General features: G+C 39.1%; 1 protein-coding gene across 1 annotated transcript in view; it reads left to right on the top strand.

Annotated features, from left to right (window-relative positions):
* The window catches only part of KCNH8 (potassium voltage-gated channel subfamily H member 8), a 715,304-nt gene extending 707,460 nt beyond the window's left edge, over nucleotides 1–7,844 (top strand). Inside the window, exon 16 of the mRNA XM_073677958.1 lies at nucleotides 2,402–7,844. Coding sequence (XP_073534059.1) covers nucleotides 2,402–3,127 — 726 coding nt within the window. The 3' untranslated portion in view covers nucleotides 3,128–7,844. The remainder of the gene's footprint in view (nucleotides 1–2,401) is intronic.
* Nucleotides 7,845–22,666: the final 14,822 nt, after the last annotated feature.

Here is a 22,666-nt window from a genome sequence, read left to right on the forward strand (position 1 = left end):
ATCAAAGCATAAGGTGGCTACTTTGAAGAACCTAGAATATAAGACATATTTTCATTTGTTTCACACTTTTTTGTTAAGTATATAATTCCACATGTGTTAATTCATAGTTTTGATGCCTTCAGTGTGAATGTACAATTTTCTAAGTCATGAAAATACAGAAAAATCTTTAAATGAGAAGGTGTGTCCAAACTTTTGGTCTGTACTGTATGTAGTTTTTTTGGGGGGGTTGAAAAGAGCACTGTGACAAGCAGGAGCCGGACAGCAGAAGCCCTGGAGATGATTGGAATAGATAGTTGGAATAGTTATCAGCTCCCTGCTCCAGGAAATTGGAAAGCACCACACCCTGCTAAAGCTTCCAGCTTACTGCTGGAAGCTGCCAGCTATGGCTCTGTGCTTCCCTGGTTAAGGCCTGTATATCCTGCTCCTGTTTAGTATTGTGTTTTCTTGCTTTGACCTCGACTTTATTATTGATGTTTCTTATGCCTGACGATTTTGTACCTTTGCTGCCGTCTTAGTTTTGACCCAGGTACCTCACTATCCTTCTTGCCAGCTTGAGCTACCAAATAGCAGCTGACTCTGGCTCTTGCCCATGGACCCCTGTTTAAGTCCAGGTCCCTGTATAGGGGTTAAAGTGTGAAGGTCAGGGCAACCCCAGGGCTCTGTGCCAATCCTGTTGGTGGTAGCCATTTTTGAGCTGCCAGGCAACCACTGACAGACATTTGTTGTTTTTGGAGCTCAATATGTGACATTTCTGCTTGCAGTTCAACTAAGCTTTCTTTGGGAATATGCACTTTCACACCTCCCTGCTCGATGTTGTCAATAATAGTTGGTGAAAAGAACTTTATTCCTCCCAAGAGGAGAGAGCTTTCAGTCAGAGGCATGTCCAGAGGAGCACCTGTCACCGCTCAGTACACAGTGAAGCTTGCTCTATAGCACATTTGTGCAGAGCAAGCTGTCAAAGTGCCTGGGTGTGCTGTTGTGAGCGATGACTGTAAACACACTATGCTCGCCTTTGTGACTGAAAGCGAGCAGCTCTTGAAAGGAATAAAGTTAATTTTCTTCCAGTACCTGCACTTTCAGTAAGACACCATTGTAACTCTATTAACCTGCAGATTGACCCTATATCTGCATGCCATTAACATTTTAGGACAGCACAAGCTCCCTCTAATTAGTAGGAGAAACCCTACCAAGCATAGTCACCAGTAGTGCTTTCACAATATCCTTGTGTTTACACTATTTATTGCAGGAAAAAGACCAAAAATTCTGGTTAATTATTCATGTTCGTCAAAGTTGGTAGATTAGGACTAGATGCCATTTACACAGCTCACTTTAGTTATAGATCACACAGTTCTAATGTTAACTCCAGTAAAGTACACTAAATACAATATTGTAGGTGTACAGAAAAATAAGCTGTTGTGAAAAATTATTCCAATGGATTTAAGATAAAAATAACCGTGTAATCATATTATTTGAAAAATCAGTGTCACAATGTTAATGCCTGTAAAAATGGTCTTACTTGTCCACTTTTTCATCCTTTAGTAAAATGTACATCAGAAATCAGATAACTAAGCCATTGTATTATTCAGACTAATTGGTGGCATTTGTAACTTTGAATGTCAGTAAATAATGTACCTGTCACATTATCTAGGAGTCTGACATCTGAGTTTATGTTTGTAATGAGGATATGCTGTCATTACAGTGCAACATCATTCTTCACAAATTGCTCTACTTCTATTGGAGTAGTAGTAACAAAGGAACCCAAGATGTAAACATACTGTATAGATAGAAGATAGATGGATAGATAGATAGCTTTGTTGTTTTGTATTTATACATTGCTTTTAAGATGAGTCTTGAACACTTGTATCCACTGATTTATGTTTACATCTATACTTTTTTAGTCTGATGAAGGTCTAAAGTAGATTGAAACGTTTATTTTCTGGATTGCATCATTAAAGATTGTTCTCCTCATCAACACAAGGAGTGCCAGATATTTTTCTCTTGCACATAGGGTATACTTACTTGGGAGAAATTGAGTAACAAATGCTACTTTCACTCATTACCTCTTGTGAAAATTAAAAAGTAACCTAACTTTTAAGTGATTTTTTATATTTTGTAGGCACTTTAAGTGCCTGTAGATTGGTGGTGTCTGAGTCCTGAGATCTCCAATAATTGCTCAAAACACAGATGAAAAATATTTTTTTTATAATATTTTCATGGAAATTGCATGGAAAGGTTATGTGGTTATTCTTGATATACTGACTTAGGAATATCAATAGGTAAAAGATGTATATATACTAAAACATAATAAGGCTTCCAGGCTAAAAGAAACAATTGTATTTACTGCAAAATGTACTTATTTTATTTGCATATAATTATGTGTAACATTTTGTTATTGTTCTAGGTAAGTACATTAACCCATGAAGTTTCTCAGTTGAGCAAAGATATGAAGGTTGTCATGAATATTTTAGAAAACCTCCTAGCAGTTCAACGACCAGTTGGATACTATTCAACATATGGCACAGTGCTGGAAGCAATGGGAACTACAATAGGTTCCCCAATTGATCAGATGCAGACTCGAATGACATGGACGACAAGTCAACAGTGCATGCAAACACAAGATGAAACCTTGATCGGAACCCCAACGCAACTATGCCAAGGAACAGTTGTATCTGACCTATGGAATTTGGATTCTGCAAGTGTAGGAAGCAGCCCCCAAAGAAATGTATCAAACATAGAAAATACATTAGAAGGCGAATATTATTATACTTCAAGCCTTGGATATTCTCCTTCACATTATCAAGTAATTCAGGCAGAGCATTTGCCATATTTAAAGTGCACATCACCTCCATCGGATACCACATTAACTCCTCTGCAGTCTATATCTGCAACTCTTTCTCCATCTGTATATTCATCTTCTGACACTTCTCTGCAGCTAGTGCTGCCCAGTAGATCTGAAGAAGGATTCAGCCAAGGAGCAATTAGTTCACTAAGCCTTGAAAACTTGCCAGGTTCTTGGGATGTAGAAGGAACGACTGTAATGTCACAAGGACAGTCTACGGAGGATTACCCAAGTGACGTTGTTACAAGTACGATAGAGTATAAAGATGACAAAGCCATAAATGTATAGTGATAACTAATTATCAACATTTAACAGAAGCAGCAAAGTGGTAACGATTTATGCATGAAACTGCAAAGAAATATTTTGAAAAATGTTTGAGAATTTATTAAAAAAAAAAAATAAGCACAGTAGCTCACCATATGTATTTACGAGTGTGGTGGGTGTGTTTTGTTACTTATGTAAGCTGTGGGTCTATAAGCCAGACTTTTGTTAAAGACCGAAGACCCTAAGGGTCAGAACAGCTGGAAGTCATATACAAAAGAACACATGACCACAAATGTCATAGGAAGTTATTGTATCACAAAGCAAACGCTCTTTCCTGAGTGCCTGACTGTCATTTGCAAACAATAGCACTGTCAATGCTTGCTTCAGGTAACCATGACTCCTGCTGTCTATTTGTCAGTTCAGAGACGACATAGGGACAATTTTCGCTGCATGTCATCTCCTAGACAATCAACCAAATAGAATTGGTAGATGGTTAGTTGTTGCACGTTATTTGTCATTTTAATGAAACCTCTTAATTTATTTATCAGAAAAAAAATGCTATTTTTATATTCTTGGTATGAAATATGTATTTAAAGTATTTAAACTATTTATAACTAAATGTCTTTTTTTGGTAAAAGCTTGCAGTTTTCAAGAGAAATGCACAATTCTTATGCATATTGAATTAATTTATTATTCAGAAAAAGAAAATGTACATAGCTAATATATTATCCCATTTTGCATGTAAGGTGAATGAATGTATGCAACTGATACTTTACTAACTATATATAGAACATGCCAAGCTACTCTGATCCAGATATTATAACATAGAACTAAAAGGAGTTTCATACATTCATAAAATGAAAATTTTATCCATATTTGACCATATTGAAAAATATTTTTAAATTCTTTGTTTTATTTTTCTATTTGTTTAATCCTTATAGTTTTAGGTTTTAGATGGTAATTGTTTATGGTGAGAATGGGAAAGAAGAAAAGTAAAATATATTATAATTGTAAGGCTCTGGTCACATTTGCATTATATACCCAATAGGAACCTAATGGACCTCATCCATATATATCCGGTATAGCTGTCGTAGCTCCATTAGAGATAAAAGCAATGATGCTATTGTGAGCAGAGCCTCAGTGTATAAACATGCGATAAAACACTATAAGTTCCATTCACCAAAAGATATATACCTTATATCATAAAAACATGATTTTCCTTGCAGCTTAATTATTTCCATATGTGTCGAGTATATATTACAAGTCATCTCTATTTTGGTTGATTTATAGTAGCTTCTAGAAAGCCTTGTCACCAGGCTGTGTAGTATCACCTTTTTGTTTTGTTTTTTTATTTTGTTTTAACAGGCTAAAGAAAGAAAATAAAAATTTTAACCAAAGAATAATTAAGTTCAGTGTCTGACTTTTGTGAAATAAATGTATCTCAATATTTTAGCTACCTATAGTTTTAGATCACTTTATTAAACAGTGCAAAAAATGGATTTTTCCTGCTTCCTGCTCATTTTATTATATTTGTTCAATTGTGTCCAAAACTCACATAGCAATGAATGGAGAGTGTTGATGGATGTGCAGCCGCCGCTCCCGATGTACTGGATGTCGAGCGACAGCTGCATGAGGGAATTGGTGGACTCAACTTTTGAAGATAGATGAGGGAGGTCGTAGCTACAGTACATCCATCAAATATCTATGATGTAGCCTAAAATATGCTATAAATCTCTCTCATGGGACAATCACTTTAAACCCCCAGCTAGAGATGAGCGAACCCGAACTGCAAAGTGCGGAGATCGTACGGGACACCTAGTGTCCGGTGCTGAATTCCGGACATGGACTCTCTACTTCCTTTGGTTGCCCTCTAACCCTTACTACGACCATTTTACAGCACCAAAGTTCGGGTCCCCACTGACTTCTTTGGGGTTCAGGGTTCGGGTTCAAGTTTACGTAGAATTCTGGTACCTGAACCCAACAAACCCAAATATCCACAGGTCTGCTCATCCCTACTCCCAACTATTATACATAGAAAAACAAAAACATTTTTTTTTTTTTAAATAAGATGCTGGTGCCGCCATTAAAGAGAAACTGTCACCAGATTTTTGCCACCTAGTCTGAGAGCAGCATAATGTAGAAAAAGAGACCCTAATTCTAGCGATGTTTCACTTACTGAGCTGCTTGCTGTAATTTTAATAAAATCACTGTTTTGGGAATACAGGAAATGAATGACCTTTCATTTAATGCAATGATCCACTGGGACTGGCAAATTGGGAGTTACACTCACAGGACTTCATTTTATAAACTTTATATACCCCAATCATGTGACAATCCTATTAATGGAGGATGTTTTCTTTTAGGACCCTCATTTTTTTTACTCAGGTCTAAGAGCAATTAAAAAGGGTGTTTAACAGTCTTGAGGACCCAGCAGTTCTGTGCAATACACGGATAAAACTAAATCACTTGATCGTTTTGTTTCTGTGGGAGGTAATAATCCCATTGAAAACACTTGCAACCTTGGTAAAGCCAAGCAAGTATGTGTATGGAGTTATATCAGAAGATATAGCAATCAGCAGAACAATACTTTCGGCCACCCTAGGTTATTTTAGGTGTAGCCAACACCAGCTGAACTACTAATTTGTTGGAAATGTATTTAATACAGTGCTTCCTGAACAAGCAGTATGTGTGCATTTCCTTCTTATTATCACTTATATAGTGTCACTGTCAAAAACATAAATAAAATAAATAGCAATTTATACAACTTTCTAATATAGTTAAATCAAAGGTGTCCTAATCTGGTCTTATTTTGTCCGTTCCCAGCATTTTCTGTGTTGGAATATCACAAGGCCTGTGTGTGAATGGAGCTATCTTGCTTGCTTGCTCTTTTCAATAGCTTGACTGCAACAAAGAAGGTATTTGAAGTTTACAACTGGTTTGCTATTTTAAACATAGGTTCTCTTTAATTATCATCTACTGCAAAAGTTCATGAATGAATAGTATATATTATATAATGTTTAGAAAAGCTAAAAAAAAACCTGTCCAATGTAGTGATATTTGCTATAACTTTTTAAGAAGGAGAAACTGAAGTCAGCTAACATTAGGTTCTCCACTGTCTCACTATTTTAACAGCTGTGTGAGACTATCTGCTTCTGAGTTGGGACATAATACTATATGTGAGACCTTGAGATTGCACAGCAGATACGGTAAGCCCAGAGGAGATCTGTGCTGCTATCTTTCTTAATGCTGAATGTAAGAGACGGAAAATGGATCCCTGTATATTATATTGCAGCAGAAGGAGATTAGTGAATGAGCTACTGCTTGTCTACTGTGTTGTAAGTGTGTTTATCTGCGGACATTACTTAATGAGAGACTCAAATTAACGCTTTACAGGAAGCTGATTCCTGAATTTGTAGATTAACCAGTTAGATTAACCCTATATCTCTTGGGGGTTAACCCTTTAAAGGAGTTAATCTCACCAGACCAATGAGTTGACAAATTGCTAAAAAAAAAAAAAAAACACCAGATCCCAGAGCAAGGCTCTATTAACTATTTACATGCTGTATAGAATCAGCTCTCCCCTCACAGTGGGAATGTCCGAGAAAAGTATCTCAGCAGATATTAGGCCTATGCTGGTAAAATAAAAATAAAATGTGCATTGTTGTAACATTTTTGGAAATCATCTGATTCGCTCATGATAATTATTTGAGAAAAGTCTGATTATTTAATCTACTGTCATTTTTGTAATATTTTTCTTATAACTGATAGGTCCTCTTTAAGGATTTTGTTTTCTGTCCGGATAACCCCTTAAATAGGGTTCTTCCCAGAGGATCTTTCACTCAATTTGTTTTTATGTAAACTGATCAGTCCATCCCCAGATTCTGGAAACATTTTGTGTTTTTTTCTGTGCTCCTCCACTTCAAAGTTATGTCCCCAGGTAATAACTTTGCAAACCTCCCCTTCAACCAGCTGGGCACATACCACAGGAACCGCTGGGTGTTGCTTACTTTCCTCTATGACAGAAGTTCTGTGGTATATGCCCAGTTTGTTGAAGGGTAAATTAGCATGTATATTACTGGAGAGCATAACTTTAGAACAAAGAGCACAGAAAGAAAAAAAACCTGTAGAACAGTGGCAATTGTAGGAGATACTCAGTTTAAATATAAAAAAACAGTCAAAGGTCCCCTTTAATCAGATTGGTAAAGATCAAAAAGCTGATGTGTTAATCATAAAGTCTTTTGGAGCTATACATTTGAAAAGTGTCAACATTTCGAGACTGTGCTAAAATTTCAAGGATTATGGCGCTCTTTTTCCTGACCCCATAATAAATGTAAGATGTAAAATAAATAAGTAATTACACCGAACTTACCGCTCACCTCTCTGCTCTTCACTGTGCTGAATCCCCACTCTGCCCAAATGCATTTTGCTATATACAGGTGGAAATGAATTACAAAAATAACTATTTTAGCAAAAGTGGATCTTTGTAATGTACGAGCTGAATTTAATTCCACTCAAGTACAGTATATTCACTCATCTCTAATGATAACTAAAACCAAAAATTTACTTCAATGGGAGTGACATTGTGACTGTGTGTGTTCCATATACAGCTGGCATTTAGTCTTTATACCCATTTCATATGCAATAAACAGCTAAAAAGTCTAATTTCTAGATCCAGAATTTTTTAAACACATGTATATCATATACATATAAATATATATATATATATATATATATATATATATATATAGTAGGGGAAATAAGAATTTGATCCCCTACAAACCATTATGAGTTCTGGCTCCTACAGACCAGTTAGACTCTCCTAATCAACTTGTTACCTGCATTAAAGACAGCTGAATTACATAGTCACCTGTATAAAAGACTCCTGTCCACAGACTCATTTAATCAGTCAGACTCTAACCTCTACAACATGGGCAAGACCAAAGAGCTTTCTAAGGATGTCAGGGACAAGGTCATAGACCTGCACAAAGCTGGAATGAACTACAAAACAATAAGTAAGACCCTGAGTGAGATGGAGACAACTGTTGGAGCGATAGTAAGAAAATGGAATAAATACAAAATGTCTGTCAATCGACATCGATCTGGGGCACCATGCAAAATCTCACCTCATAGGGTATCCTTGATCATGAGAAAGGTGACAGATCAGCCTAAAACTACACAGGGGAACTTGTTAATGATCTCCAGGCAGCTGGGATCACAGTCACCAAGAAAACCATTGGTAACACATTAAGTCTTAAAGGCTTAAAATACTGCAGTGCCCGCAAGGTCTCCCTGCTCAAGAAGGCACATGTGCAGGCCCATCTGAAGTTTGCCAATGAACACCTGGATGATTCTGTGAGTTATTGGGAGAAGGTGCTGTGGTCAGATGAGACAAAAATTGAGCCCTTTGGTATTAACTCAACTCGCTGTATTTGGAGGAAGAAGAAGGATGAGTACAACCCTAAGAACATCGTCCCAACTGTGATGCATGGTGCAGGAAACATTATACTTTGGGGGTGCTTTTCTGCAAAGGGGATATGACGACTGCACCATACTGAAAGGAAGATGAATGGGGTCATGCATCGTGAGATTTTGGACAACAACCTCCTTCCCTCAGTTAGAGCATTGAAGATGGGGCGTGGCTGGGTCTTCCAGCAAGACAATGACTCAAAACATACAGCCAAGACAACAAAAGAGTGGCTCAAAAAGAAGCACAGTAAGGTCATGGAGTGGCCTAGCCAGTCTCCAGACCTTAATCCCCTAGAAAACGTATGGAGGGAATTGAAGCTCCGAGTTGCCAAGCGACAGCCTCATAATCTTAATGATTTAGAGATGATCTGCAAAGAGGAGTGGACCAAAATTCCTCCTGACATGTGCGCCACCCTCATCATCAACTACAAAAAACATATGACTGCTGTGCTTGCCAACAAGGGTCTTGCCGCCAAGTATTAAGCGTTGTTTGCCAGAGGGATCAAATACTTATTTTTCACAGCAAAATGCAAATAAATGTATCTAATTTATGCAATGTGATTTTCTTGATTTTTTTGGATATTCTCTCAATGTCAAAATTAACCTACCCTTAAAATTATAGACAGTTCTTGTCTTTGTCAATAGGCAAACTTACAAGAACAACAAGGGATCAAATACTTATTTCCCCCACTGTTTTTATATATATATATATATATATATATATATATATAGATATATAGATATATATATATATATATATATATATAAATATACAGTACAGACCAAAAGTTTGGACACACCTTCTCATTTAAAGATTTTTCTGTATTTTCATGACTATGAAAATTGTACATTCACACTGAATGCATCAAAACTATGAACTGGAATTATATAATTAACAAAAAAGTGAAAATATGTCTTATATTTTAGGTTCTTCAAAGTAGCCACCTTTTGCTTTGATGACTGCTTTGCACACTCTTGGCATTCTCTTGATGAGCTTCAAGAGGTAGTCAGTGGAAATGGTCTTCCAACAATCTTGAAGGAGTTCCCAGAGATGTTTAGCACTTGTTGGCCCTTTTGCCTTCACTCTGCGGTCCAGCTCACCCCAAACCATCTCGATTGGGTTCAGGTCTGGGGACTGTGGAGGCCAGGTCATCTAGAGTAGCACCCCATCGCTCTCCTTCTTGGTCAAATAGCCCTTACACAGCCTGGAGGTGTATTTGGGGCCATTGTCCTGTTGAAAAATAAATGATGGTCCAACTAAACGCAAACCGGATGGAATAGCATGCCGCTGCAAGATGCTGTGGTAGCCATGCTGGTTCAGTATGCCTTCAATTTTGAATAAATCCCCAACAGTGTCACCAGCAAAGCACCCCCACACCATCATACCTCCTCCTCCATGCTTCATGGTGGGAACCAGACATGTAGAGTCCTTCCGTTCACCTTTTCTGTGTCGCACAAAGACATGGTGGTTGGAACCAAAGATCTCAAATTTGGACTCATCAGACCAAAGCACAGATTTCCACTGGTCTATTGTCCATTCCTTGTGTTCTTTAGCCCAAACAAGTCTCTTCTGCTTGTTGCCTGTCCTTAGCAGTGGTTTCCTAGCAGCTATTTTACCATGAAGACCTGCTGCACAAAGTCTCCTCTTAACAGTTGTTGTAGAGATGTGTCTGCTGCTAGAACTCTGTGTGGCATTGACCTGGTCTCTAATCTGAGCTGCTGTTAACCTGTGATTTCTGAGGCTGGTGACTCGGATAAACTTATCCTCAGAAGCAGAGGTGTCTCTTGGTCACCCTTTCCTGGGGCGGTCCTCATGTGAGCCAGTTTCTTTGTAGCGCTTGATGGTTTTTGCAACTGCACTTGGGGACACTTTCAAAATTTTCCCAATTTTTTGGACTGACTGACCTTCATTTCTTAAAGTAATGATGGCCACTCATTTTTCTTTACTTAGCTGCTTTTTTCTTGCCATAATACAAGTTCTAACAGTCTATTCAGTAGGACTATCAGCTGTGTATCCACCAGACTTCTGCACAACACAACTGATGGTCCCAACCCCATTTATAAGGCAAGAAATCCCACTTATTAAACCTGACAGGGCACACCTGTGAATTGAAAACCATTTCTGGTGACTACCTCTTGAAGCTCATCAAGAGAATGCCCAGAGTGTGCATAGCAGTTATCAAAGCAAAAGGTGGCTACTTTGAAGAACCTAGAATATAAGACATATTTTCAGCTGTTTCACACTTTTTTGTTAAGTATATAATTCCACATGTGTTAATTCATAGTTTTGATGCCTTCAGTATGAATGTACAATTTTCATAGTTATGAAAATACAGAAAAATCTTTAAATGAGGTGTGTCCAAACTCTTGGTCTGTACCGTATATATATACATATATATATATATATATATATATATATATAGAGAGAGAGAGAGAGAGCAAGAGAGAGAGAGATACTTTGAGATTTCAAAGGTTTAGCCCAATGGTTGCTTCAATTTTACACTTTGAAAAACAAAATTTCATATAACCATCAACCACTTAACTTGCTAAATAAATAATTGGTACCTTTATTTGTGATAATAAAACTCCTATCAAACTCTGATCTGAGTTTGATCAAAGTGTCAGCTTAGTGTGATCCAGTTCTCACTGATGAGAGAATCGTAGTTTTTCCATTTTCTACATTGTATGAGTCAGTGGAAATTGAACTGATCTTGAATGTCATCTGAGTGCATTTTGAAGATTTGCAAGCATCCATAGACTTGAAGGGTGTGTGCCATCTGATTTGAGTTGCAAATCACAGAATTCTGCAATTTTTTTCTTTTGCTGAATTGGTATGAGAAAATAACACTGATCAGCACTGATCTATATATATCTTACACTGGTCCGAGTGCTATCCAATAAAACATCAGATAGCACTCGTCCAATGTATAAGATTAAGCACATGTGAGCGAGCTTTAATAGTGATCCTCTTAGTACAGAACAATAATTCCTCCAATTAGAGGAATTCCCACCTTGGACACATATGGCATATTCCCGGGATATGTCTTAAAGGTAATTACAAGTCCTATTCCGCCCGGGTTGGAGAAGGGGCATCCTCTAACCTGCCTGGTGAGGCGGCCTCCAAATGCCGCATCCAGATGGAAAATAGAAGGAGAGGTTGCTGCACATGTTTGTGCCTCTCTCCTTCACTGTGAGTTACAGAAATAGCCGAATACAGAAAATTCTTCTTGTCTATTTGTATAAGAACCGTAACTAGCCAAGAAGGGCGTCGAGTAAACTCTATGATCTCTTCAACCTCACTTACACATCTGTAGTGTCACTGCCATCTCCTAACAATTTATCATTAATACAGAGTCTAATTTACAGTATAGTCAGACCCCATTTATGCTATTTGTTGTTCTTTGAATACTAATCACTATGTTTCTTTATCACGTTGCTAACACGGAACTGTGTGAAATGACCCATAGAACTAAATAATGTGATAGCGTTATTATTTAAGGCTTTTAGTATCTTGTATTTGTGTAAATACTATGAGATTTTATGACATTTCATTTTTGTTAGAAATTTGAACACATGCAATGGAGAAAAGTGAAAAATACTTTAACAGCACAGTAAAAAAACAGTAAATTCATGGTATTGTAATAACTTGCTAAGTGAAGAAGGGCAGTATTAACGGTTTAATACAGTACATTTTTTTCCACTTTAATTTTTCTAAATATTCACACTAAATGGGGCAGAATGTGCAAGTTTTATATCTGTATTCTTTTCAATAATCTTTTGCAGCCTTAAAGGTCAATAGCATATTGCAATAATAAATGCCGCAGGAAGTTCCCTGACTGCAGACTACTGTAATGACTTTTTTTAACATGAGATCTATTTGTTCACTATTTATGAACATGTAATGTTTACATGAATTCAAGAAAAATCAATGATTGTCTTCCTGTACGTGGTTTGTACACTTTCAATGAGTTTACAATGGTCGTTTTCTTTAAATGCAGCTTGTTAAATGACAAATAAAAATTGTAAATGAAATGACGCATGGCACAATTATGAAATTAGTAATTGCGAAATATGTCAGATATTTTTATTAAATCAAATATTGGAGGTCGAAAAGTGAAAATTGTTGTGCTTCCATGCCTGAGGATTTGTCTATATAAAAATAAGAAAAAATAAAGGTGACTTCAAAGGAATATTTCAAGTAAAATTGAGATATTGGCTAACATTATTTAATTAGTTGGCTACAGTTTTTGGCATAGCCCAAAAAAATTAGCATATGCATAATTTTTTTGGGCTAACTGCATCATGCTCTCCAAAGGTTAAAAAAGTATGTATGGTGTATGAGGGGAGGGTGTGCTAAACCACTTTTAGGCCAGGTTCTCACAACTGAATAAAAAATTCCAGAAGACTCAAACTATTTTTCTCACTTGTCATCCTTGTGCAATTCGTATGCAATTTTTGCTTGCCCATAGACTTGAATGGTCAAATTTCATCAAATTTACAGAAGAAACTAGCGCATGCTTGTCAGTGAAAGAAAATCACTCAACTGCAGTACGCCATTGAATAACATTGACCTTAGTGCAGTCTGTGTGTGGTCAGTTTTTTTACAGACATCATTTGGACTGATCGCATGGTCACATAAATAAGTCTAAGGCCAAGTACAAACGTTCAGTGTTTGGTCGGTATTTTATCTCAGTATTTGTAAGCCAAAATCAGGAGTGGGTGATAAATACAGAAGTGGTGACGTGTTTCTATTATACTTTTCCTCTGATTGTTCCACTCCTGGTTTTGGCTTACAAATACTGATGTAAAATACTGAATGTGTGAACGTGGCCTTAAAGAGGTTGAATCCTACTCACAAAAAGGATAGATTTAATTTTCTTACTTTGACAGTTCAAAATGCCTCAAATGCATTAAGAAGTGTACACTTTTTGATCAAATGCATGTAATTTACTCCAATAATCTTTTTTCTTTTTTTAAACTGGCATATGAAACACTTGTCTTAAGGCCACGTTCGCACGTTCAGTATTTGGTCAGTATTTCACATTTGTATTTGTAAGCCAAAACGAGAAATGGGTGATAAATGCAGAAGTGGTGACGTGTTTCTATTATACTTTTCCTCTGATTGTTCCACTCCTGGTTTTGACTTACTGATGTGAAATACTGACCAAATACAGAACATGGGAACATGGCCTAAGGCTGGAGTCACACAAGTGCTTACAAAATCAGTCCCATTCCTATCTAGGAGAAGGGGACGATTTTCATCACTTGTCATCTATATACAATCCACTTTTTTTACTCAGCAGTTATTAATCTTTTACAGGACCATTACAGAATTGCAATGTATCCATAAAAATTGGATGTCATACTGATGGTCCGCATAGCGTTCGATTTTTTTCTCGCACCCATCTGATTTCTAAGTCAAATCGCAACACACTGCGATTTTTTCCTCACGCCAAATACAGCTCAGAAAAAACATGCAGATCTGCAATGCCCCATTGAATAACATTAGTCCGAGTGCAATACCTTTTATTAGCTAATTGTACTCATCCGATATGGTCGTGTGAGCGAGCACTAATAAATCTACCCCTTTGTGTTAAGCATTGCACAAGGTCCTAAGGGGTGCAGTGGTTCAAAAAACACTGAACAGAAAAGACATGATAGGCCCCTTAGGATGGTATAAGTCAATTGTGTCAATTTTGCCTGAAAGGTTCCTTTGACAGAATTTCTGCTGATGATGTTTAATAAATCTAATAACTAACACTGAATATAACATGAAATATTCTAAAAAATAAACATATAATAATCAAAACATATATTTCTTGCTGTGAATGTTTGAAAATATCAAAATTGTGCATGATGTATTTTATTACAGGAAATAACAGTTCTTATATATTTGTTTTGGTTTTTCAAATAAAGAAAATTGTTAAAACTTCAGTTCATTGTGACTAATCTTTATTTTTCATTCTTATCATTGTAATAGTAAAACAAAAGTCAACCGATGCATAAAAATATACCCAAAAATTCAATTGTGTGTAACAGAATGGCACATTGTGCTAAAGTGGAAGAGATTTTGGTATAAATTGTTTTTCAGTGGCATAATATAGAATATTGTGTCATAAAAGGATGTTTCAACAAAATATTGGATGAGAACTTAAATTACTTACAAAAACATATTCAAACTATTATTAACAATTTTGATAAAATCAACAATTCATGGTTAGGCAGGATTGTTTTTTATAAAATGATGATCTTGCCTAAATTGCAGTATATTTTCAGAACAATCCCAATTCAAGTCCCGGGTCTATGGACTAAAAAACTTCATAAACAGCTTTCTAACTACATATGACAAACAAAAAACCCCACAATCGCAAAATTGTTATTATTAAAAAATAAGAGAAAAGGGGGCATGGGCCTACCAAATATTCAGGCCTATTCTGAAACCAACATCATTCTCCAAAGCAGACACTAGTTTCTAGATGAAGGGAAAAATAATTGGACAGCAATGGAAAAGCTGTACAATGGGATTTTTTCTTTGTCAGCCCTCATTATTTCGCATTTATTAGACCAAACTGTTCCATTACCCGAACATACACTAATAAAATCCACTATTACACTATGGAGGAAATTATATAAGATCACAAAAAATAGCCAAAATAACTACCCATTAGTGAAACTTCCTATATCTTTATTCTACTCTGCACTTCCTAGTTTTCCGATTGATAAATGGGAAAAATTTGGAATTGTAAATTGCTCTGCCTTAATTATAGGTGTTAAAAAAGATACAATTATTAACTTTCAATCCCTAAAAATTCTATACAATCTTCTGGAAGAGTTTTTTTTTAAATTTTCTAGAGCTTAGGATATATATTAGAAAAAAAATGAATCTCCCTATACTTCTTCCTAGCGTTATTATTTCCCTTTTTGAAAACTTTACAATTGATAATATTTGTAATATATGAAATATATATGCTTTTTTCAATTCTGATACAGTTTTTGAAAAATCAAAACCCATGATAAAATGAGAAAATTACTTAAACCTTAATTTCTCTCCTGAAATATGGAGGGAAGAGATTGACGTAATATACTAATCCAACGTCAATGCTAATCTCCATGAAAATTACTTTAAAATACTACCGCGCTGATTTTTCACACCAGTTAGCCTTAAAGCATTCACAGAACATTCCGACTCTTGCTGGAGAAATTGTGGACAAAAAGCAACTATTCAACATATCTTCTGGACTTGTCCTATAATTATAACAATGTGGAAAGAAATCTCTAAATTACTAAATAAAATCAATAACTCTACAGTTAAAATCCCTCCTCAACTATTTCTTCTTTCTCTTAATTCAAACTTGCTCCCCTAGAAGATAAAATATATTTCAATTCACATATTTGCTAAAAGAAAACTACTTATTGCATCTAAATGGAAGTCTATTGAAGTTCCTACTATTTCACATATTATAGAAAAGGTGTCCACTCATAATTCTTTTGAATACTCTTTTGCTTTAACAACTCTCTTAAAAAATATTATTCTACAATGTCTTCCTGGAATAAATACTTCTCCCCAAGCAGGAATAATCTCTCTACATCAATGTTATTATTTTTAGCCAGAAAATACATAAATTTTTTTATTTCAATACATATAAATTGAAAACCTGTGAACTTCTAACTATGATTATCATATGGATGATCTCACTTTTATTTCCCTTTATTCCTCTTTCCCTATTTACATTTAACTTTCCCTTCCTCTCCTTTTTTTGTCCACCTTTTCCTTTTCCCTTTGTCTTTTCTCCTTCCCCTCCAAATCTCTTCCAATGTTCTCATCTTTGTTTCTTTTATGTTACAAGTTTGTTTTCTTGAGGTTGACGTAACAGTATATTACATTTTATTTTCCCTTTCCCCTATATTCTAAAAATCCCCAAATAAAAAGAATATTAAATATAAGGATGTTTCATTTTCTTGCACAGGATTAGATTATTAATAGTGTTGAGCCACCCCCGTAGTGTTCGAGTTCGGTTCGGTTCGTTGAACACCCGTGTGTTCGCCGAACTGTTCGTCGAACACCTTCGAACACCGTTAAAACCAATGGCAGGCAAACAAAAGCACATAGAAACACACAGAAAACACCTTCAAAGGTGTCCAAAAGCTGACAACCTGCTCAGAAGACACAAGTAACACATGGAAAAGTGACAAGTACATATAGTCATAAGAAAAGAGGTGGAGGAGTAAAAGGAGGGGGAGACACAGATATAGGCATGTCATGCCCTTCTAAAACCAAAAAAGTGCGAAGCCGAAACAGTCCATTCCTGCCCGTGCGACCTCCGTGTCGCCGGATTTGTGCCAGAGCTGCGGTGGACCCTGACGGCCAGCCCCCCTCTCCCAATACTGGTGCCTGTCCGCTGGTGGGTCGAGCGAGCCCCCCTGCGGTGGAGGCAGGTCTAAACTTTTTAATTTAAATTGTCTCTCTAATTTGAATGAGTACACTTTAAATCCTTTTACAAGGATCTATTGGAGGGCAAGTCTGATGCCAGCAGCTGCGGGAATTCCAGCTCCAGTAGAGTCCACTAAAGCTGCTGAAGTTAAAAAGCTTTCATAAGGATCGAGCTCGGCGGTCCACCGCAAGGCGTCCTACCGCCAGTCCCAGCCCATGTGCCTTGGGGTGCCTCCCGATGCTCTTCACTGAGTGTCCCGGGGGCCCGAAGCATTTCCTTTGAAAAAATTAAGTGTCCAAACTACAGGTGGTGTAGCTTGCTTAACAGCTGGGATAATCCGCTGACTAGCAGACACTGCTACTAGGCACAAAGTATTTCCTGGGCTAGATGCAGTTAAAAATTTGTAATTAGATGCTCTCGTTGGATGCTGAGAAAGCATTCCATAGAGTCTCCTGGCACGCCATATATTATTCTCTTAAAAAGCTTGGGGTACGGGTCTAGGGGACCCTTTTATAGCCAAAATCATGGCCCTGTATCACAATACGTCACCTAGGCTGAAGATAAATGGAACATTTTCATCACCTTTCATAATCACCAATGGGACCAGGCAGGGATGTCCTCTGTCCCCTCTCTTATCCATCCTAGTGACGGAGCACCTGCTCTCAACAATTCGCCATAACCCCAATATTAGGTGGATTGAGGTGGGAGGCACCGAGTACAAGTGCTCTGCATTTGCTGATGATGTCCTAGTATATATCACTCAATCACATATATCCATCCCTGCTGTTATGGCTGAAATAGATCACTTTGTTACATGGTCAAATTTTAAAATCAATGCAGCGAAGTCTGACGCCCTCGTTGTCTCCCTCCCAAAATCCATACAGGATTCCATCCAGTCCAACTTTCCCTTTGCCTGGCCCTCACAGGGTATCAAATACTTAGGAATTCGTATTCATAGAGACCTCTCCCGTCTATGTTATCTTAATTTTGGGCCCTTTATTGAGCAACTCCATACAGACCACGGTTGGCAAGTTAGAACTGTAAGATTCACTACGTGAACTACTGGTGTTTTGTGGAAAAGCACATGTACACTGTGTTCCAAATTATTATGCAAAAAGTGTTCAGGAGTGATAAGGTAAGAATTTTTTTCTTTGTCAGTTAAACTCATTGATGGTGATGTGTGTCAGGGCTCTTTATATCACTGTAAGCAATTGCAGACACCTGTGCTAATTAGTTTGGCAGGTGTGTCCAATGAAAAGCAAGACTACTTAAGAAGGCTGTCCCACATTATTAAGCAGCCTACATTTTCTGCCAAAATGGGAAAGAAAAAGGATGTGTCGGCTGCTGAAAAGCAACAAATTGTGGAGTGTTTAGATCAAGGCATGACTACAATCAACATTGCCAAGACACTTCATCCTGATCATCGCACAATCAAGAAGTATGTAGCTGATTCACAGTACACACGTGTGCATGCTGATAAGGGAAAATTGAGGACTCTTTCCTACAGGCAATTACGTCAGGTTAAAAGAGCAGCGGAAAAAAAGCCTTGTCATAGCGGCAGACAAGTTATTGAAGCTGCTGGTGCCTCCAACGTCCCCCGAACAACATGGTCCTTCAGAGGTTTGCAGCTGTGCGTAAGCCATCCTGTCGACCTCTTCTATCTACTGTACACAAGCAGAAATGGCTCCAGTGGGCCAAACAGTACATGAAGACTGACTTCAAAACTGTTTTGTTCACCGATGAGTGCCGTGCAACGCTCGATGGTCCAGATGGACGGAGTGGAGGATGGCTGGTTGATGGACACCCCACGCAAACATGGCTACGGCGCCAACAAGGAGGAGGTGGAGTAATGTTTTGGGCTGGAATCATGGGAGAGAGATTGTCGGCCCCTTTAGGATCCCTGAAGGAGTAAAGATGAACTCCATAATGTATGTGGAGTTTCTCAAACAGCACTTCCTGCCATGGTTCAAGAAGAAGAACCGTGTATTCTGCAGCAAGATCATTTTCATGCATGATAATGCACCGTCTCATGCTGCACATAACACATCTGCATCTCTGGCTGATATGGGCATAAAAGGGGACAAACTTATGGTGTGAACCCCATGCTCCCCTGACCTCAACCCCATTGAGAACCTCTGGAGCATCATCAAAAGGAGTGTCTATGATGGCGGGAGGCAGTTCACATCTAAGCAACAGCTCTGGGAGGGTATTCTGTCCTCATGCAAAACAATTGAAGCAGAAACCATCCAAAACCTGACAAATTCAATCGACGAGACAGTTCAGAAGCTCCTTTCGAACAAGGGGTCCTATGTGAAAATGTAACATCACCTAGAATAAAGTTTTGAGTTGAAAACTGTTTGATTTCAGTTTGTAATAACCTGCTAATGCTTATAATTTCAAAAATGTCCTTTTTTTGTTCTTTATTAAAATGAAAAGGCTGATCGAAGAGTGTGGGGGATCTAAGAGTGTGGCAACCCAGTAGTCAGGATTATTTCGAATTCTGACAATCTGAGGGTCATGTTGCAGGTAGTGCAGCAAGAAGGCACCCATGTGTCTTGCGCATCTACGAGCCCCAAAATTATTTTCCGGGCTAGATGCAGCTAAAAATTATTATTAATTTGAAAGCTGGTGGAGCTTAGTATAGATGGCCTAATAGAATCAGTACTGCAAACTGCTACAAAGCCCAAAGTATTTTCCAGCCAAGATACAGATAAACATGATTAGTAATTTTAAATCTGGTGGAGTTTAGTATAGATGGCCTAATAGAATCAGTACTGCACACTGCTACAAGGCCCAAATTATTTTCCAGCCAAGATACAGATAAACATGATTAGTAATTTTAAATCTGGTGGAGTTTAGTATAGATGGCCTAAGAGAATCAGTACTGCACACTGCTACAAGGCCCAAATTATTTTCCAGCCAAGATACAGATAAACATGATTAGTAATTTGAAAGCTTAAAACGGTTGGTGAGGTGATTTTAACAAATCATCAAGCTTTTACTCTCCCCAGGATGACACAGGGGTAGAAAAGTCGTTTCGGATCCATGATTTGTTCATCTTTATGAATGTGAGTCTGTTTACATTATCAGTGGAGAGCTGCGTGCGCTTATCTGTCAGCACACCACCAGCAGCGCTGAACACACGTTCAGACAGAACGCTGGCTGCGGGGCATGACAAGATCTCCAAGGCGTAAGTGGTGAGCTCCGGCCATTTTTCCTGATTGGAAGCCCAAAAAGAGCAAGGGTCCAGTGACACAGTCATGGCTTCAATGTTTACTTGGAGATACTCCAGTACCATCGTCTCTAGGCGTTGACTATGTGTCAGACTTCTTGTCTCCTGTGGCCTTGCAAAGGATGGGCTAAAAAAGTGGTGAAATGATTCCGCAAAATTGATGTTACCAGCAGATACTGTGTTTCTGTTACGGTTTGAGTGCTGAACACTCGACGGTCCCACGGTTGGCAAGTTGGAACTGTGAGATTCACTACGTGCTCCACTAGTGTTTTGGGGAAAAGCACATGTAAGATTCTGCAACAGTCTCTGCTGATACTCCTGCATGCGTGCATCTCTTTCTATGGTAGGAATAATTTCTGCAAATTTACTTTTGTACCGGGGATCTAAGAGTGTGGCAACCCAGTAGTCAGGATTATTTCTAATTCTCACAATTCGAGGGTCATTCTGCAGGTAGTGCAGCAAGAAGGCACTCATGTGTCTTGCGCATCCAGGAGCACCAAGTCCCTGTTGTGTTGGTGGCGAGGTAGCAATCATGCTTCCTTCCTCTGCCCTCTCCCCCCAACCTCGCACAACAGAAATGTGATCAAGGTCTCCCTCATCTGATGAGTCTTCCATCAGTTCGTCCTCCACTTCTTCCTGGGCTCCTGCACCTTCCTCACTAGTTTGGCTGCTACCATGCGCCCTGGTAAAACCATCTCCCCCACCCTCACATGCCTGCCGCCTTGGTTGCCGACCGTCTGGACCTTGCAGATGTTAGCCCTTCCGCATATAACTCCTCCTCCTCTACTTCCTCCACCTCCTCTTGTGCCACCACCTGACTCTGAATTCTGTTTAACATGTGCTCCAGCATGTAAATCACCGGAATAGTCATGCTGATAATGGCATCGTCAGCACTAAACATCTTCGTCGCCAATTCAAAACTGTGCAGAAGGGTGCATAGGTCCCTGATCTGAGACCACTCCTCCAGCGTGATTTGCCCCACCTCTGGATCTCGTTGGTCCAGGCTATACATCAGAACGTATTGCACCAGGGCTTGTCGGTGCTGCAACAGTCGCTGCACCATGTGCAGAGTTGAATTCCACCGGGTAGGCACATCGCATTTTAGCCCGTGAAGTGGCAGGCCCAACGACTTCTGTAGAGATGTAAGTCGCTGAGCTGCGGGATGCGAACGGCGGAAGAGAGCAAACAGCAACCGTGCCCTCTACAGAAGGCTATCTAGTCCGGGATAGTGGGCTAAAAATTGCTGGACAACCAGGTTCAACACGTGAGCCATACAAGGCACGTGTGTGACATTGTCCCGGCGAAGGGCCGCACCGAGGTTTGCAGCATTCTTGCACACGGCCTTCCCTGGTTTCAGGTCCAGTGGAGACAACCATTCATGAAACTGGTTCTCCAGAGCTGACCACAACTCCTCAGCTGTGTGACTCGCATTTCCCAGACAATTCAAAGTAAAAACCGCCTGATGACATTGAGCTCTGCTGCCTGCATAGTAAGGAGGTGTGCAGGATCCCTTCTGCGCAGATAGCAAGCTTGTGGCATGACCAGACAGGCTTTGGGTGCAGGTGGAGGACCGAGAGGAGGTTGAGGAGGCAGAAGCAGTGGAGGAACATTGAGATAAAGAGGATTGACGCACAACTCGTGGGGACGGCAAGACTTGGACAGCAGCCCTTTGTCCTGCTCTCACCATAGTTACCCAGTGCCCAGTCAGCGTTATGTAACGCCCCTGTCCATGCCTACTCGTCCAAGTGTCTGTGGTGAAATGCACCCTGTCACACATAGAGTTTCTCAAAGAAGCGGTGATGTTGTGTGCGACATGCTGGTGGAGCGCAGGCACACCTTTCTTTGAGAAGTAGTGCCGACTGGGCATCTGGTACTGGGGCACTGCGACGGACATAAGGTCTCGAAAATTCTCTGTGTCCACCAGGCGGAAAGGCAGCATTTCTGTAGCCAAGAGCTTGCAGATGGTGAAATTCAACCTCTTAGCTTTCTCATGGCTAGGAGGAAACGGTCTTTTACTTGTCCACATCTGAGAGACCGAGGGCTGGCTGTTGTGCTTAGACGGGGTTGAGAAGGGTGTCCCCGGCAAACTGCCGGTCTGTGAGGAAGATGCAGGCGGACATGTTAGGTTGCCTTGATCCAAAGGTGGTGCTGTCGATGTCGAACAGCGCTGAACACCAGCTGGTGTTTCCACCTCCAAAGAAAATGATGACCTGCCAATCACGCTGGCTGTTGCGGGTAAAGAGGTGGCAGGTCTGCATCCCAAAACAGGTGTGACTGCTGTCCCCCCAGTCACAGAGGATGAAGAGGCCGCGGATGCACAAGATGTGGCAGACGGTGGTTGGCCCGGCCGGCTAGGCCGCATTGTAGCAGAGTGAGCTTCCCACTGCAACTTATGCTTCATATCCATGTGCCGGTTCATGCATGAAGTACTCA

This window comes from Phyllobates terribilis, unplaced genomic scaffold, assembly GCF_046119375.1.
Source record: "Phyllobates terribilis strain yellow unplaced genomic scaffold, ASM4611937v1 Scaffold_4__5_contigs__length_816908805, whole genome shotgun sequence".
NCBI lineage: Eukaryota > Metazoa > Chordata > Amphibia > Anura > Dendrobatidae > Phyllobates > Phyllobates terribilis.